Below are 17,435 nucleotides of genomic sequence, written 5' to 3'. Positions count from 1 at the left end.
AGCCAGCCTCAGGAAACAGAATCCCTCTGACCCTCTCCAGTCCTCCTTTCACCTGCCCCAAGGCACCACTCTGATTGCCCACCTTTTTGACTGTGGGAGTAAAAGCCTCCCTAGAGAGGGTCCTGCCTTATATACTGGGGGAAGGAATGCTGACATCAAGAAGCTTCCATTAAAAACCCAAGAGGACTGGGTTGGGCTTGGGGGCTGGTGGGGTCAGTTTCTGGATAGCTGAACACGTGGAGGTTCCTGGGGCATGGGACTCCATGGAGGGCATGGAAGCTCCATGCCCTTTCCCTCATGCCTCACCCTGCACATCTCTTCATCTGTATCCTTTGCAATGTCTTTTATAATAAACCAGTAAATGGCCCAGGCTTGACTGGTGTCTGGGAAGGTTGGCGTGAGGGTGGTAGGGACTGAGCTCTCAATCTACCTGACACTATCTCCAGGTAGATTGTGCTGGAATTGAATCAGAGGACACCCAGCTGGTGTCCAGTGTAGAATTCATTCCTTGCTTGCTGGTGGAGAGAAATCCTCACATAATTGGGGGGGAGTCACAGAAGTCTCTGCATTCATTGTTGTATTAGTGAAACAGCCGAGGAAAAACATAGTTTAGAGTTTCCCGAAACAGCAATTAATTTTTAAAAATGCACATTTAAATTCGGCACAGGTCAAACAATACAAAACAAACTAAGCCAAAAAGAAAGAAAAAAAAAAAAAACCCAACTGCAAGCAAGCCACAGCCTGTAGACTATCAGTTTCTGAGCAATTATTTCCAATAAACGTGCTTTAATAATTTTTAACAATTTGGGGGGTAACCTTCAGTCACTCAAAGTATATCAAAGTTCTAATGACCTTACAATTCCATTAATATTTACATATCTTGACCAATATGAAACCATAAAATAATGCTGCTTTAAGGATTTTAAGTAATAAATAATTGTTATACTAATGCTTTAGAAGACTAAAAACAAGTTCTGAGTTTTTTTTTTTTTTTTTTTTTTTTTGCATCAGTTCTTACAGAACAGCTAAAATATTCCGTCAATGTAGCATAAACTTATATCACCAATTAGTGACTAGTACCCTTCTCAAGCTGAAGAGAACCTGACTTTCTGCCAGCGAATCTATGAGGAATCCATTAAGCATGTTAGTTCCAGTTATTTCTTAAAGTGCAACCCAAGCATTTTTATTTTTCAGTCACAAGGCTGGAATGATAAGACCATTAAGAGTAACAGCTGCCAGAAAACCTCATAAGGCATTTTTAACAAGGCCATCCATTTCTGCCAAGACCTAAACAAAGTTAAATGTATAACCAAGCCCTGTTAGCTCTGCTATCAAAGGGAACCAAGACAAAAAATAATCATTTTGTAAATGACTTACTCTGTAGTGACAGCAGGAGCCAAGGGATCAAACTCCATTACCTCGTAGTAATTAGGTGGCTGGAGATCACTCTTTGTCATTGCTTTAGGCAAAAAAAAAGAGGCCAGTAAACACACATTGTGCTTTTCAAGGAGTACATGCGATTGATATTCTTTTTATAGTTTAGACTTTGAATATTAGGTCGTAGTAAACACAATCAAAACAAACAGACTGGTGTTCCGATGCTTCTCCCAAGTTCAGGAAATCTGTATATAACAAAAAGGCTTCCAAACTTCAGCTACCAAAACTCAGCTAAAGGTTCATTTACCTTAGCATTCAAAACACAATATTCAGTTCAACACAAGCATTTTTACAATATCCTAAAGTTAGTCATAATGGTATCTGCCCTGAATTTGTTTCATTAGCTTAAAAATACAAAGGAGCACCTCTAATTTCTCTTCTCTATTTTCAATTACCAACAAATATCTGGCAGACTCATATATTCTCTCATAAGTTTCCTTGTTTGATGCAAACAGTAAGGTCCCATGTACCTGGATGATTGCTGGGCAAAGATGGCAGCCTCTGGTTTGATGGTGCTGCTGCAACGGTTTGTAGACTAACCGGCTGTAGAAACACTGAATTTGAATGTTCCAGAAACTGAAGAAAGCATAACAGATGTTCATGTAAACATTCTACATTAAGCTTTTCTTTTATTAGTTAGACTCCTACACTTCCAAGTACATTGTTCCAAGAACCATACACTTTGAACTGGACAAGAACAAGTAGTTTTTAATAATTATTTCTTTTTTGGTAATAATCACTTAAGAGATTTACTACTTTTCTGCTGGGCATGGTGGCTTATGCCTGTTATCTTAGCAGTTTGGGAGGATGAGGCAGGAGGATTACTTGAGCCCAGAAGTTCAAGATCAGCCTAGGTAACAGCAAAACCCCAGCTCTACAAAAAAAAAAAAAAAAAAGAAAAAATTAGCTGGGCATGGTGACTTGTACCTGCAGTCCCAACTACCCCAGAGACTGAGACAGGAGGATCCCTTGAGCCTAGGGGTTTGAAGCTGCAGTGAGTTATGATCATGCTACTATATTTCATCCTAGGTGACTGAGACCCTGTCTCAAAAACAAAAATTTACTATATAAGTCTGGTTTTATGCCTATTGCACCCCATATCCCATAGAAACTATGAAATTAAAAACTACAACACATTTTGCTTTTAAAAATGAAGCAGATTCAGGGGTTCAGGCCAGATTCTCTGTTGTTTCACTCTGATAAATCAGTCAGCCTCGAGTAGGAAAAGAAAAATCTTAAATCTACAGAGAAGCACTCAGTAATATAACAAAATCAGGACTGAGAAGATAAAGATTAAAATCTTAATTAGAAATACCTGTTCTCATAATTTCCTCATTCATTCTACAAATATTTCCTGGGAACTTACCAGCTGCCAGGTACTATTAACAAAGCAGTAAAGCAGACCAAGTTCCTGACTTCATGATGCAGACAATGTGGGCAGGAACAGATTTCCAATGGCATGTGCTCTAATATAAAAGCAGAGTAGTGGGTGGGAGAGACAGGTGGAATACTGCTCTAATAGGTCATGGTCAGGAAATGTCTCATCATTGGGGGCATTTAAGCAGAGCCTGAATAAAGTGAGTCTTGTGATTACTAGAGAGGATACGAGTACATAGTCTCTGAAGTGGGGGAAGCCAATGTGGTTGGAACAAAGTGAGCCAAGGTAGAGAGGGGTAGGAGGTGAGGCTGAGAGGTGACAGGTGGGGTCAGATTAGCATTTCAGGCATTTACTGAGTAAAATGGAACGAGGAAGAAGATCATAGGTGGGTTTTGAGCAATTGAGTGATATAATATGACTTTACTTTTTAAAAAAGAATGCCCAGTTTTTGTTTTGAGAATAGGTTATAAGGTGGGCAGGAGGGATGTGAAGGGAGGCAAAGGTTGAAAGAGAGCATCCCTTAGAGGCCACTGCAATGTCCATCTGATGGTGGCTTGGACTAAGATGCAGAGGTGGAGGTAGTGAGAAGTGGCTAGATAATTGACATATTTTAAAAGTAAAAGGTACAAGTAACAGTAAAAAGGTGGATGTCAAGCACTATTACCCAAGGTTTTTGACCTATGCAGCAAAGAGTAGAGTGGTCATTGAGGTGGGAAGTCTGCAGGAAGGGCAGGTTGAGAGTGGAGCCTGGGAAGAAATCAAGAGGGGAGATATGAAGTGAAAATGAAAATATGAGTTGCGAGTTTAAATGGGTGTCTGGGCTAGAGATACAAACTTGTAGGTTGTCAGAAATTGAAGGGTTATTTCAAGATATGAGACCAAAAGACCACAGAGGAATGAATGTAGATAGAGAAGTCCGAAGCCTGATCCCTGGGGTCTCCAACAATGAAAGGTCAGTAGAGGAGGAAGGGCCAAGAAAAGAGATGGAGAAGAAATGAAAGTGAGGCAGGAGAAGAACCAAAGTGACTGGTGTCTGAAAGCCATGTGCGCAAGAAGGAGGAGGAAGTGATCAACTTTGTGATATATTGCTGATAAATTAGATAAGACGAGGGACCGTGGAACTGCAGTTCTAAATTTCACAACAGAGAAGTCACCAGTGACCTTGACAATAGTTATGCCCATAAGAAGGGTAGAAGAGCATGTCTGAAGTCTGTCAAAGAGAATGCAAGGAAAGAAAGTGGAGACAGCAAATACAAACTCCAAAAAAACTTTGATCCTTAACCATCTTGCTAACAGGGGCTGCACATCAATACATTGCTGAGCAGAACATGAGAATTAATGGCCGTGAGTTCTTTTCTGGCCACGATAATCTGCTGACTAGGTGCACTGTTAGAAAAGAGTTTTGCTACTCACGTTATCATACTTGTGGCTTGAGGTGAGGTTTTGGCTGGTCCTTTGGGGAAACCTAGGATAGTGTGATAACACAGCATGATTACCCTACAGTGAGAACACAAATGCAAAAAATAAGATGATTTTCTTGGTCTAAAAACAAAACCTAAAACATACCTTCAGCCCGCATAAAGTATCATTTTGTGACAACAATGTATAAATCAATTGGTTTCAGTGCCCATCAGGTTATGATACCAAAATACCAAAGAGATAAAGCACTATCCTTTGGCAGTGGGAGCCCTAAGACGGTGGAGTGTGCACAGAACACTAAGAACACAGCCTTCAGTCTTTCCATCAGAGTAGCTACCATCCCATCATTTCCTAAAGGATGAGAAGTACTGTAGAACACAGGTTAAGAAGAAAGCTGTGAGGATTCCGGTCCAGGATAGAGTGGAACAAATGTACTGCACCCTGTCTCTCCATTGAATGTCACTGTTAAAGGTGGATGGAATGCAGAGAGCAGCTATTTGAAGACTCTGAGAAATAGGAGCAGCCTGATTAAGAAAGAAGATCAAAATTGATGTATTGCTGAACTGTTGGTGAATTTACCATTTTCTGTCCCTTTGTATTTCCTGATCAAATGCAATGCAGCCTGAACCCCAGGCATCAATGAGGACAGACAGAGCTCTAGGAGAAGGCCTCTCATTCCCCCTCGAGGAGCAGGAAAGGGAAACAATCCTAACACTCAGAATGTGGAAATCTCTTGCCCCTTTTTTATCTTCTCTGTTCTGTCAGACCCTAAACCACAGGCAACCCCATGGTGGCTGTAGTGACAGCAGAGACAATGACACCAGTAGGAAACTGAAACACAGTGAGAGGAGTCTTCCTCTCCAACAGAAGCTGTGATACCCACAGCTTTTTTCCTTAATGTCCTGCCATTTAGTCACAGACATAAGCACAGTCAAGGAAATGTCTGTTATCACAGGGTAACTAAACCTCCAGTTTTATGACCAAAGAAACAAAAAGGGGAGTCCCAGGAAACTAGAAAGTGCCAGATAAATCACGATGATAAAGGATTCAGGAAAGCAACCTCATAAAGTTGTTTGTGAAATATCTAGATCACCCCCTGACCTGTACATGCATGGATCCCATCTCAGTCAGGATGCCAAAAACGGTGAGAAGTGAACAAACGACCTGCTGTCTAGACCTTAGATTGACCACAGGATGGAACATACATGAGACATATTTGAATAGCACTGCAAAGGCTTTGAAAATGTAGCTGGACACTGGAGCCACAGCCCACAGAAGGCAGCTAAAATTGTGGTATGAATCTAGCCAGGTTGTTTACATACTGAAATCAAAATATCAACATTTTTGACATAATTTAAATTAAGACCAAGAATCTCCTAATAAAACATTAAAAATGCCCAAATAGAATCCAAAATTATGAAGCATATGAAGAACCATGAAAATTTCAACTTGCACGAGAAGACAATAACAGATATAGATGCCAAGAGGACCCAGAAGTTGAAATTATCTCAGAGATGTTTAAGGCAGTTATTGTACACATGCTCCATAGAACTGCAAACAATCTTTAAAAAAAAAAAGAAAAATTAAAAAAAATGAAAAAGTAGATAGTCTCAGCAAAAAAACGTAAGATATAAAGAACCAAAATGGAATTTCAGAACTAAAAACTACAATAACTGAATTTTTAAAAAAATTAACAGAAGTCCGGGTGTAGTGGCTCATGCCTGTAATCCAAGCACTTTGGAGGCCAAGGCAAGTGGATCCCCTGAGGTTGGGAGTTCATGACCAGCCTGACCAACATGGTGAAATCCCATCTTTAAAAAAAAAAAAATAACAGAATGAGCTCAATAGCAACATGGAAAAGGCAGAGGAAACAGTAGGTGAACTTGAACATAAATCACAGAAAGTATCCAATCTAAACAGACTGAAGCAAAGAGTACAAAAAAAAAAAAGGAAACAAACAGGACCTCAAACATCTATGAGACAGTGGCACAGGTCTAAAGTTTGTGTCTTCAGGGTTCCAGAAAGCAGAAAGAGTATAGTCCTGAAGAAAAGAAAGACTAAAAACATCACAAGTTTGGTGCACAAACCACATTCAAGAAGTTCCATTAGTGGGTTAAATGGTGGCCCCTAAAATGCATGCTCATGTCCCAATTCCCAGAACCTGTGAGTGTTACGAATGTTATCTTATTTGGAAAAAGGGTCTTTGCAAATGTAATTAAGGATCTTCAGATGAAGATGTCATCCTGTATTATCTGGGTGGGCCATAGATCCAATGATAAATGACCTTGAAAGAGAAAGGCAGAGTGAGATTTGGGACACACAGAGGAAAAAGTGAGGTGAAGATACAGGCAGGAATTGGAGTGACATAACCAAAAGCTAAGAAATCCAAGGAGTACCCACAAGTCTTTGGAATCTAGAAGAGGCAGAGAACAGATTTTCCCTTAACAGTTGTGGAGGGAGTATGACTCCGCTGAATTTCAGACTACTTGCCTCCAGAACTGTGAGAGAATAAATTTCTGTGGTTTTAAACCACCCAGTTTGCAGTCATCTGTTATGGTAGCCACAGGAAACTAATACACTCAGCCAACCCCCAAGAAAAAAAAAAAAAAAAAAAAAAGAAATCCATACCCAACATACTATAATCGAATTGCTCAAAATTAGTTAAAAAGAAAAATTATTTACAGCAGACAGAGAACCACAATACATAATCTATAGAAGAACAACAACTCAAATGAATGTAGATTTTTTACTAGAAACCATTTAGGCCAGAAAAGAGTGGCACAGCCTTTTAAAACTGATGAAAGAATAGAACTGTGAGCCCCATAGTCTGTATCCACTGAAAATATCCTTCAGGAACAGGCAAAATAGAAGCATTCTCACATGAAGCAAAACTAAGAGACTTCACTGCCAATAGACCTGCTTTAAAAGAACTGATAAAGAAAATCCTTCAGAGAGAAGGGAAATTATACCAGAATAGAATAATAAGAGAAATGGTAAACATTGGGTAAATATAATAGACTATTTTTCTCTTCTTGAATTTTTAACTTCTTTTTGAGTCAGAGTCTTGCTCTGTAGCCCAGACTGGAGTGCAGCGGCACAATCTCAGCTCACTGCAACCTCCGCCTCCTGGGTTCAGTCAATTCTTGTGCCTCAGCTTCCCAAGTAGCTGGGATTACATATGCACACCATGAATCCCAGCTAATTTTTTGGTAGAGATGGAGTTTCATCGTGTTGGCCAGGCTGGTCACCAACTCCTGGCCTCAAGTGATTCGCCCACCTCTGCCTCCCAAAGTGTTGGGATTACACCATGAGCCACCACTCCTGGCCTCTTCTTGAATTCTTTCCAGTATATTTGAGAGTTGCAAGCAGAAATTATACCATCTGTTAGTGATTTCTTTTCAATGTATATAAATGTAATATATAAGATAACTATAATATAAAGGAGGAATCTATATGGTAATGAGGTTTTTACTTTCAAGTAGTAAAGCATTGATATTAAGTAAACTGAAAAGTAAGTATATTGCAATCACTAAAGCAAAGTCTCTTTATATATATGGGTGTGTATATGTACATGTATATATGTATATATATTTATGTATATCTTGCTAACAAAATTAGCAAGATCACAGGAACAGAATCAGCTACTTTAAACCATATTATTTACTAAGCAAGTCTACTTCATACACACGCACACACACACACACACACATACTGTTATACAAAGATACTGTCAGAATCACAATAAATTAAAATGGAGTACTAAAAATATTCTAATAATCCAAAAGAAGGCAGGTAAAAAGAAACAGAAAAAAAAAGGGACACATAGAAAAACTATATAATGGTAGTCCTAAAACCTATGCACAATTACATTAAATGTAAATTGTCTAAACATATCAATTAAAAGAAATTATGAAAATACGTTAAAAATGCATGAACCAACTATAGGCTATCTCTAAAAACTTCAAATCTTTTAATACAGTTAAGTTACAAGTAAAATGCAGAAGAAAACAGACCATGCAACCACTAATCAAAAGAAAGCTAGAGTAGTTATATTACTATCAAAATCAACATCAGGACAAAGAAAATTATGAGGGACAAAGAAAGCCATTACATGATAAAAGACTCAATCAAACAAGATACCACATAGCTGAATGCATGAACTTCAAAACGCATAAAGCAAATACCAACTTAATACACTCTCTTCTATAAAGATTACATATTGTGTAATTCTACTTAGATGACATTCTTAAACTATAGCAATAGAGAATAAATTCGTGGTTGCTGGGGATTGAGGGTCAGGGTGCGAGGGTGTGACTATAAAGGAATAACATGAGAATCTTTTTTAGTGATGAAACTATTCTGTATCCTGACTGTGGTGGTAGTTACTTGAATCTATACGTATGTTAAATAGAACTGTATGCCAAACCAAAAAAACAAAAAAATAAATTTTAGTGTATGAAAATTTTAGAAATGAAATTAAAGTACAAACATAAAAACAAAAAGAGAATTTACTGAAATCAGAATTTGATTTAGAATCCCACTTAAATTTGAATTCTGTCTCAGCACTAGCTAGGCAACCACTGGCAAGTTAATCTTCCTCAGCTTTGGTTTCCTCATGTTTAAAATGAAAATGAGGGTGGTATGTACCTCACAGGTTTATTAAATAATTAGTAAGCATTTCTATACTTCTCAGCTTTTTGCCTGTTCGTAAGTGGGCCATAAATATGGCCGATGGGCCGGGCACAGTGGCTCATGCTGTAATCCCAGCACTTTGGGAAGCCAAGGTAGGCAGATCACCTTAGGTGAGGAGTTCAAGACCAGCCTGGTCAACATGGCGAAACCAGGTCTCTACTAAAAATACAAAATAAAATTAGCCAGGTGTGGTGGCAGGCACCTGTAATCCAGCTACTTGGGAGGCTGAGGCAAGAGAATTGCTTGAACCTGGGAGGTTGCAATGAGCCAAAATTGAACTACTGCACTCCAGCCTGGGCGACAAAGCAAGACTCTGTCTCAAAAAAAGAAAGACCCAGCTCTGGGGGTGTGAGAGCACCCCATGAGCCCAGGCCCTAAAAATAAAAATTAAAATTAAAAAATTAAAAAAACAAAAGAAGAAAGAAAGAAAAAAGACATATAACTTTATTCTGTGTTCTTCGTTACTGTTTTTTAAGGATTCTTTCTGTTATGAAAAATTGCATCACCCACTTTTTCTTTGACGGTGAATGAATTAAACTGCAAACACAAAAAGATGGAAAAAATCTCAACATCATGAGACATTTTAATGGCTGATTTTGCCTCACAAGCGATCTTAGGCATATGATTTAAACCAGGTACATGCCCTCAAATCTTGGTATAGATGTTCATCACAGGGTTTCTCAATGTATGATAAGAAAACCACTGCATTATGATTCTCCTGGAATTCATGTTAAAGATTCTTGCTACTGAATCGGGACCAGCAATTTGACTTTTTGACAGTCAGCCAAGTTATTTTTATGCATACTGAATTATTAGATCCAGTAGGTTACAGATTAAAACAGGGAGCTATTAGCTGAAATTTGACTTTTAATGAATTTTATAGATATTTGTTATAATGGGATTTTATCTGTATTACTTATTCTTTCTCATATTACCTAACAAGATTAGCAAGATAACAGGGACAGAATCAGCTACTTTAAACTACACTACTTACCAAGCAACTTCACTAGAAATCTGCCTACACGTCAACATTTACTTGTATTGTATGCAGCCAAGACAAGAGGTAGCCAACCAAAGATACTGACCTAACTCAGTGGTTCATGAGCAAGCCACTGACACTTTATCATTTCCCAACACATGAATCCTTTATCCTCTTCTTCCCTTATATTTTGCTCTCTTTTCTTCCGAGTTCGATTCTGCTTTCTCATTTTCCTCCCTCTGCCCCTCCCCCTTTTAAATATAGAAAAGTAATTCAGTTACTGGATATACAAGTATTTAAACAAAACAAACAAAACACTAGGCAACTTTTAAAAAAATCAAAATCCACCGATATAAACACACTGCCAAAATACATTAAATGAAAAAGAAAAGCCAGGTTCAGAACACAGTGATAGTATGCCGCATTTTATTGAATAAAGGAGAAAGAAATTCATATTCGTATTTGCCTAAAGACACTATGGAAGGATAAATCAGAATCTAACAAAGTATCTGGGTGGGAGTACAGTATGACACTAGGGCAAAGGAGAGAGGGAGGATGAAGAGGGAATGAGAACAAGAATTATCTTATACAACTTTTTACATTGTTTTTATATCGGAATAATGAAAATGTATTGCCTATTATCTAAAATATATACACTTAAAAGGAAAACACCTATTGACTTTGGCATAAGGCAAATTCAACTGCTGTTTATTCTATCCTGCCTCTCCCAGAACTTACATAACCACTTTCACTCTTTTTCCATTTTCCCCTTCCTGTATCATTCTTGTTTCTTTATGAGAATGGAGGCAAATATTAATATATATTCTTATTTCCCACTTTCTTACACAAATGCAATATATTACACACACACTACTTAGCACCTTTTTTTTCTACTTAGCAATAAATATATTGGAGATTATTACTTTTATCCTCCAGCTTTATAATAATATGTTATACAGATGTTTATTTAACCAGTCCCCAACTGATAGATACTAGAGTTGTTTCCAATTACTTGCTATTGCCCAAAATATTGTAAAGAATAATCTTGTAAACACCTAACTTTGTATAAGTGCAGTATACATTTCTACAGATAAGAGTGCAGATTCAAATATAAATGCATTTATAATTTTAACAAGTATTGCCACTTGCTCCTATAACAGTTGCATAATTTTGTGCTAGTAACTGTCTTTTCATAGCCAACAAAGTTTATTATGAAATATTTGGACTTTTGCCAACCTGAGAAGTAGAAAACAATTTCTTATTAAATTTTAATTTACATTTCTCTGTAAGTAAAGTTGAACATCATTGCATATGTTTATGGGTCATTAATATTTCTTTTTAAGTAAACCGTCAGTCCATCAGACTTGCTACTTACTGGCTATACAAACTTGGGCAAGTTTTGTTTCCTTCAACAGAGAAACGACCAAGAAGTCTCAGTCTTTTTTCCTGTATAATGGGAATAATGATAACAGGCCAGTGCTGTGGCTCACCTGGGGAGGCCAAGGCAGGAGGATCACCTGAGGCTTGGAGTTCAAGACCAGTTTGGGCAACAAAGTGAGACCCCATCACTACAAAAAGTTTAAAAAATTAGTCCAGCCCAGTATGGTGGTGTACACCTGTAGTCCCAACTATTAAGAGGCTGAGGTGAGAGTATCCCTTGAGCCCAGGCGTTTGAGGCTGCAGTGAGTTATGATGGTGCCACTGTTGTGCCAGTGCTAAGTGACGGAGCAAGACCCTCACCGAACACCACTTACCTAAGTACGTTAGTGATGAAAGGATGAAATAAACAAAAATAGCTTAACAAAGTGCCTGCCACACAGCAAGTGCTCTGTAACTGATGTAGCCATTACTCTTAATTTTGAACCCCACTGCTCTTCTGCCTCCTTTGTCATTATATTTCCCGTTCTCCCCCATCTCCTGTTACCACTAAAAATAACAGAAACAGAGACAATTTATTGAAGGCTTATTATGTACCAAGTGCTAGATTAGGAGTTTTGCATATAGCATCTCTCTGAATCTTTGTAAGAATCCTAGAAAATATTCTTAGAAGAAAAATGAACATTCACAGTGGCTAAATAGCTCATTTAGGTTATATGGCTAGCAGGAAGTAGTGCTGAGATTCTAACTCAGGATTGTCTGATTCTTAAGTCTCTATTTTTTTGCTATTTTATGTTTTCTCTTTTTTTTTTTTTTTTTGAGATAGGGTTGGTCTCTCTCTCTCTCTCTCTCTCTCTCTCCTCTCTCCCTCCTCTCTCCTCTCTCTCCTCTCTCTCTCGTCACCCAGGCTGGAGTACAGTGGCACAACCTCAGCTCACTGCAACCTCTACCTACCAGGTTCAAGCAATTCTCATGCCTCGGCCTACTGAGTAGTTGGAATTATAAGCATATGCTACCATGCCCAACTAATTTTTATATTTTTAGTAGAGCTGAGTTTCACCATGTTGCCCAGGCTGGTCTCAAACTCCTGGGCTCAAGCGATCCATGTGTCTCGGCCTCCCAAAGTGCTAGGATTACAGATGTGAGCCACTGTGCCCAGCCATCAAGTTTTCTTAAATGTAAGGAATCCAAGTGTCATGATATCAGTTCTGCAGTGTTACTGACATACTTACAAGGTTATTTCTGTATTTTCCAAGGCTAGCAAGTCCATCTGTGGATGAAGACTGGGTTTTAAGTTGTTTGTTACATCAGAACTTGGAGAGCTGAAATCTAAAACACAAAATGGACTTGTTTGGCTTTAAAAATTTTGTCAGTCAGTTATTATGCTCAATTTTCTATAGTAAAAACCAAAACCAAAAAAATAATACCACACCAAATAAAAGAGATTAATTTAGATATTTCTGTCACCATAAAATCATGAGATTTCCTAGCTCTAAGAGAAATTAGAAAGCATCATTTATGATAGGTAGAGAGAGAAGGAATTTCCCTGCTACAAGAAGTTGTTGTAAGGGTAACAAATATTATTGTATTGGATTTTCTGAAATCCCAAGCTGATCCAGAATGGAAAGGATTTTACATCTTGTTCTGCCCACCACAAAAGTAAAAAGTTATGCTACATACTGAGCTCTACCTTTATGTCAAGTTTCAGTCCATGATCTTTAATTAATTAATTTTTTTGAGATGGAGTCTCTCTTTGCCACCCAGGCTGGAGTGCAGTGGCATGATCTTGGCTCACCACAACCTCCACCCTCCTGGGTTTAAGTGATTCTTCTTAGCCTCAGCCTCCCGAGTAGCTGGGATTACAGGCACCCACCACCACGCTCGGCTAATTTTTGTATTTTTAGTAGAGATGGGCTGGTCTGGAACTCCTGACCAGGTGATCCACCCACCTCAGCCTCCCAAAGTGCTGGGCTTTACAGGTGTGAGACACTGTGCCTGGCCTCCAGGCTATAAGCTTAACTGAGAAACCACAAAGAGAATAATTACTTCCCCCTCAGAAAATTCCCAATTAAAAACTCAGGAAAACTCTCCAATGTAACTGACTCTGCACATCCCACTGGCCAACATAAGCAAGTAGCCAGCATTTTAGAAATGGGTAAAGTTCTAAGAAAACCACACATTCAGTGATAGTAAATATTTTTACTCTGGAAATAGCAGGTGACATATGAGAAAAACTACTTTTAGTTTGGCAAAACTGGATTTTAGCATTTTTCATCATCCTTATTTTGTAATTTACCAAACCCTTGTTGGGAATAAGGACAGCAGAAGAAAACAAGTTAGGTAAGATAGGTAATTCCTATCTTTAACAAATGTTTGTAAAATACATTGTAGCAAAGCTTTTTTATGAACATTAGTTTGTTAACCTTGAAAACGACCCTTTAAGGCAATCATTGTTCCCATATTATAAAGTGAAAAAGTCTCAAAGGTTAGGTGGCTGACAGGTGGCAGAACTGGCATTTCAACTTGGACTTTTCTGACCTTAAGCCTGTGTTTTTCCTTCTACATTTCACCACCACATGGTTCATACCTTGTAATTCCTGAATTTCTCTACTTGCGTCTCCCTGACCTGATCCTGAGGTATAGCAGAAAAACCCAATGATAATAGTGTGAGGGTTCAGAGTATATTTTAAGTATTGGCCATTGGGCTGAACAACTTTTACAAAGCAGGCCAAGTGAATTCCATGAGATTCTAAATGAGTAGGATGAGTTTCAAGGACCAGGATCCTACCCTAGACACATCCCATTCCTATACTGTGTTTGACTCAACCACTTGCCAGGAAGTAATCACATCTCCTGACATAGTGCTCTGACATTCAAACTGACTTCAGTCCTTCTTAGGTAGCATTTACTCATGTAATTAAGAACTGTTTTACATCAAGCTCTTCTGCTGATCTGAAAAGGCCTGAGTGTTTATTTACTTAAGTCTGAAAGTTGATCATTCATGGTGTTGAGTTCTCCCAGACTGGCCCTATACATCCGGGGACTGGGACTTAGGTCAAGGAGATCTTGAGATGGGGCAGAAGGCTCACTTGTAGTCTGAAAACAAAGCAAAAGAAAGTGTCATGTAGTTTATCATAGCTTTCTCCCCATCGACTTTCCTTTGTAGAGGGGAAGATCCTATCTGGATACATTTTGAGGAAGAATTCTCCATTCAACAGGCAACATTAGTATGACTCCCATCTTACCACCTACATAGGTCCTTGCTTAATGAGGTAATTTTCTTACAACTTAGTTATAACTTAATAACATTAACTTTACGTTACTTTAATAGTTTAATATTAACATTGATGTTAACGTTAATAACATTTAATGACATAAAATTATTAAGGCAAGTACTCTACACCATTAACACCACTACAAATTATCAATGCATATCTCCCTGTTTTTAAGAGCTGCTTTAGGTAAGCCTTGCTTCTTACTATAATTGGTAAAATGTTCAATTGTTTATTTTATAATATTTCTAATCACTTACATTGGTGGCTTCCTTCTGGTTCTTATTTTGCTCCAGAATCCTTTGTTGGTTTCTAGTAAACCTGTTTAAATGATCAAAATGCATGTGTTTTTAAAAAAATATATGAAATGCTATAAAAATCTAACAATTATTATTACACAAATCTTTAGGAATGAAGAAATCAGCCTCATTCTCACATAATTATCAGTAAAATACTTTTAATAACTTTTTTCCAGCTTACAGAGTATTCATACCCTCAAGAGAAAACTGTGAGAAAATAAAAAAGCATTTTTAAAGAAATCCCATCACCCAGAAATTAACTCTATTAACATTATTCCAGTATTTCGTTTATAAGTGCATCTATTTTTAAACTTAGTTGAAATGATACTTTACATAATTCTGTATCCTAATTTGATTATGCTGTGAGAATTTTTCTAATTGAAATACAATTTTTAATGGCTATATTTTATCTTATGAATCTATCACACCTTTAACCACTCTTACTATTAGCAATTATTTATTTTCTAATTTGCCATTATATATAATTTTCCAAAATATTCAAATATATTTAAAGTATTTACACTATTTCACTGTTTTTATAAGATACTTAACACATACCAAAAAATTGACCTTTTACAACTCTGATTTAATTTTAAATTGTTTGTCCACTGAGAGTAAAGGAGTATAAATGAAAAAGATTAGAGAAGTTGGCCGGTGCAGTGGCTCCCGCCTGTAATCCCAGTACTTTGGGAGGCCAAGGTGGGTGGATCACGTGAGGCTGGGGGTTTGAGACTAGACTGGGCAACATGGTGAAACCCTGTCTCTACTAAAAATACAAAATTAACCAGGCATGGTGGTGCACACCTGTGATCCCAGCTACTTGGGAGGCTAAGGCAGGAGAATCTCTTGAACCCAGGAGGCGGAGGTTGGGTGAACTGAGATCGTGCCATTGCACTCCAGCCTGTGCAACAAAAGCGAGACCCTGTCTAAAAAAAAAAAAAAAAACAAACAAACCAGAGAAGTTGAAGGCAGAAGTCCAAAGTTCAAGTGTCAGTGTTAGTACCTTGTAGCTACATGACTAAGGATACGACTTCCTGAACCTTGGTCCAGCTGCTAAGAGGGAACACATTTGAACTATTTCCTCAGAAAGTTATTTTCAGGGGCAAAAATAGCACAGGTGGATGAATGTGGAAATGCTTGGCAAACTGCGATTTGCTTTAGAAACATATAGTATTACTGTTATGACAATTTGACTTCATGATCCTAAACACTTTAAAGTTTAAGAGTTTATACTGAATCTGCACACACAGTTGAACGACTTTTCAAAAATACGTGCTTTTAAATTCCATCTAGTTAGGCTGGGCACAGTGGCTCATGCCTGTAATCCCAGTGCTTTGGGAAGCTCAGACAGGTGGATCACTTGAGGTCAGGAGTTTGAGGCCAGCCTGGGCAACATGGTGAAACCCCATCTTGACTAAAAATACAAAAATTAGTCAGGTGTAGTGGCGTGTGCCTGTAATTCCAGCTACTTGGGGGGCTGAGACAGAGAATCGCTTGAACCTGGGAGGCGGAGGTTGCAGTGAGCCGAGATCATGCCACTGCAAGCAAGACTTCATTTCCCAAAAAAAAAAAAAAATTCCATCTATTTGGAATTATATAGCATTAGCTTCTTGTATTCTAGTCAGTTATGTGCTGGGTATGAACAACCTTCCTAGATCAAGCCCTGAGTAACAAATTTCAATTTCTTTGTTTGCACAATTATTCCCTGGATGTAATGAGTGGAGACTTTGGGGGATGTTGCAATAGGGTATATGTATTTTGCAAGTGGATGGATATGAATCTTTGGGGGCCAGAGGGTGAACTGTGACCCACCTTCAAAAAGATACTGACATCCTAGTCAACACAACCAGTGAATATGTTAGGTTACATGGCAAGGGGAAGTTAAAGGTTGAAAAAAGAATGAAGTTTACTAGTGTTAAAGGAAAATAAATCTCGGACCCCAAAATCACTAAGCCAAAGGGAAAAGTCAAGCTCGGAAGTTCCTCAGGCAAATTTTATTCCTAAATCAGACAGTTACAAAGATAAAAAGCTATCTACCTCTCCCACAATTTGCCCATGAGAAAACTTGTGGGCCTTAAGATCTTTACCCTAAAACAGTTCTGTTGAATTTCACCCTGGCAATATAAATTGACAGCTTATCTTCATAGGTACAGGACAAAGGACAGAACTGACTGCTTCCTCTGCCCCACTGCTTATGTAGAAATGCAGATTCACTGAGCCAGACTAAGGCATGAGTGACTAATTCTCTTGCCCTTTCTCACATGTAAATTGTGTACTCAGTGAAAGGCTGATCAAAGACTCAAAAGAATGCAACCCTTTGTCTCTTACCTATTTATAACCTGGAAGCCCCCTTCCCTGCTTTGAGTTGTCTCGCCTTTCCAGATGAAACCAATGTACATCTTACACATATTTATTGATGTCTCATGTCTCCTGAAAATGTATAAAACGGAGCTATGCCCCCACCACCATGGGCATATGTTGTCAAGACCTCCTGAGGCTGTGACAGGTGCATCCTTAACCTTAGCAAAATAAACTTTCTAAATAAACTTTCTAGATTTTTCTTCCCACTTATGAGTGAATTA

At 38.2% G+C, this 17,435-nt stretch overlaps 1 protein-coding gene across 7 annotated transcripts in view; it reads right to left on the bottom strand.

Annotated features, from left to right (window-relative positions):
* The window catches only part of TOM1L1 (target of myb1 like 1 membrane trafficking protein), a 60,020-nt gene that overhangs the window by 6,637 nt on the left and 35,948 nt on the right, over window positions 1-17,435 (bottom strand). For 6 of the 7 annotated variants that reach the window (XM_032279283.1, XM_032279284.1, XM_032279280.1 and 3 more), the window contains 6 exons: window positions 14,815-14,875; window positions 14,261-14,378; window positions 12,515-12,611; window positions 4,229-4,280; window positions 1,908-2,013; window positions 1,378-1,459 (listed from right to left, as the gene is read on the bottom strand). In XM_032279283.1, coding sequence (XP_032135174.1) covers window positions 1,378-1,459; window positions 1,908-2,013; window positions 4,229-4,280; window positions 12,515-12,611; window positions 14,261-14,378; window positions 14,815-14,875 — 516 coding nt within the window. Of the gene's footprint in view, window positions 1-1,377; window positions 1,460-1,907; window positions 2,014-4,228; window positions 4,313-12,514; window positions 12,612-14,260; window positions 14,379-14,814; window positions 14,876-17,435 lie in introns of all 7 variants that reach the window. The other variant, XR_004269433.1, reaches the window with a different exon arrangement.

This window comes from Sapajus apella, unplaced genomic scaffold (genome assembly GCF_009761245.1).
Source record: "Sapajus apella isolate SASKATOON/1434 unplaced genomic scaffold, GSC_monkey_1.0 scaffold12, whole genome shotgun sequence".
In the NCBI taxonomy this organism is placed as follows: Eukaryota; Metazoa; Chordata; class Mammalia; order Primates; family Cebidae; genus Sapajus; species Sapajus apella.
Note: the sequence above shows the minus strand (reverse complement) of the source record. Positions and strands in the feature narration are given on the sequence as shown.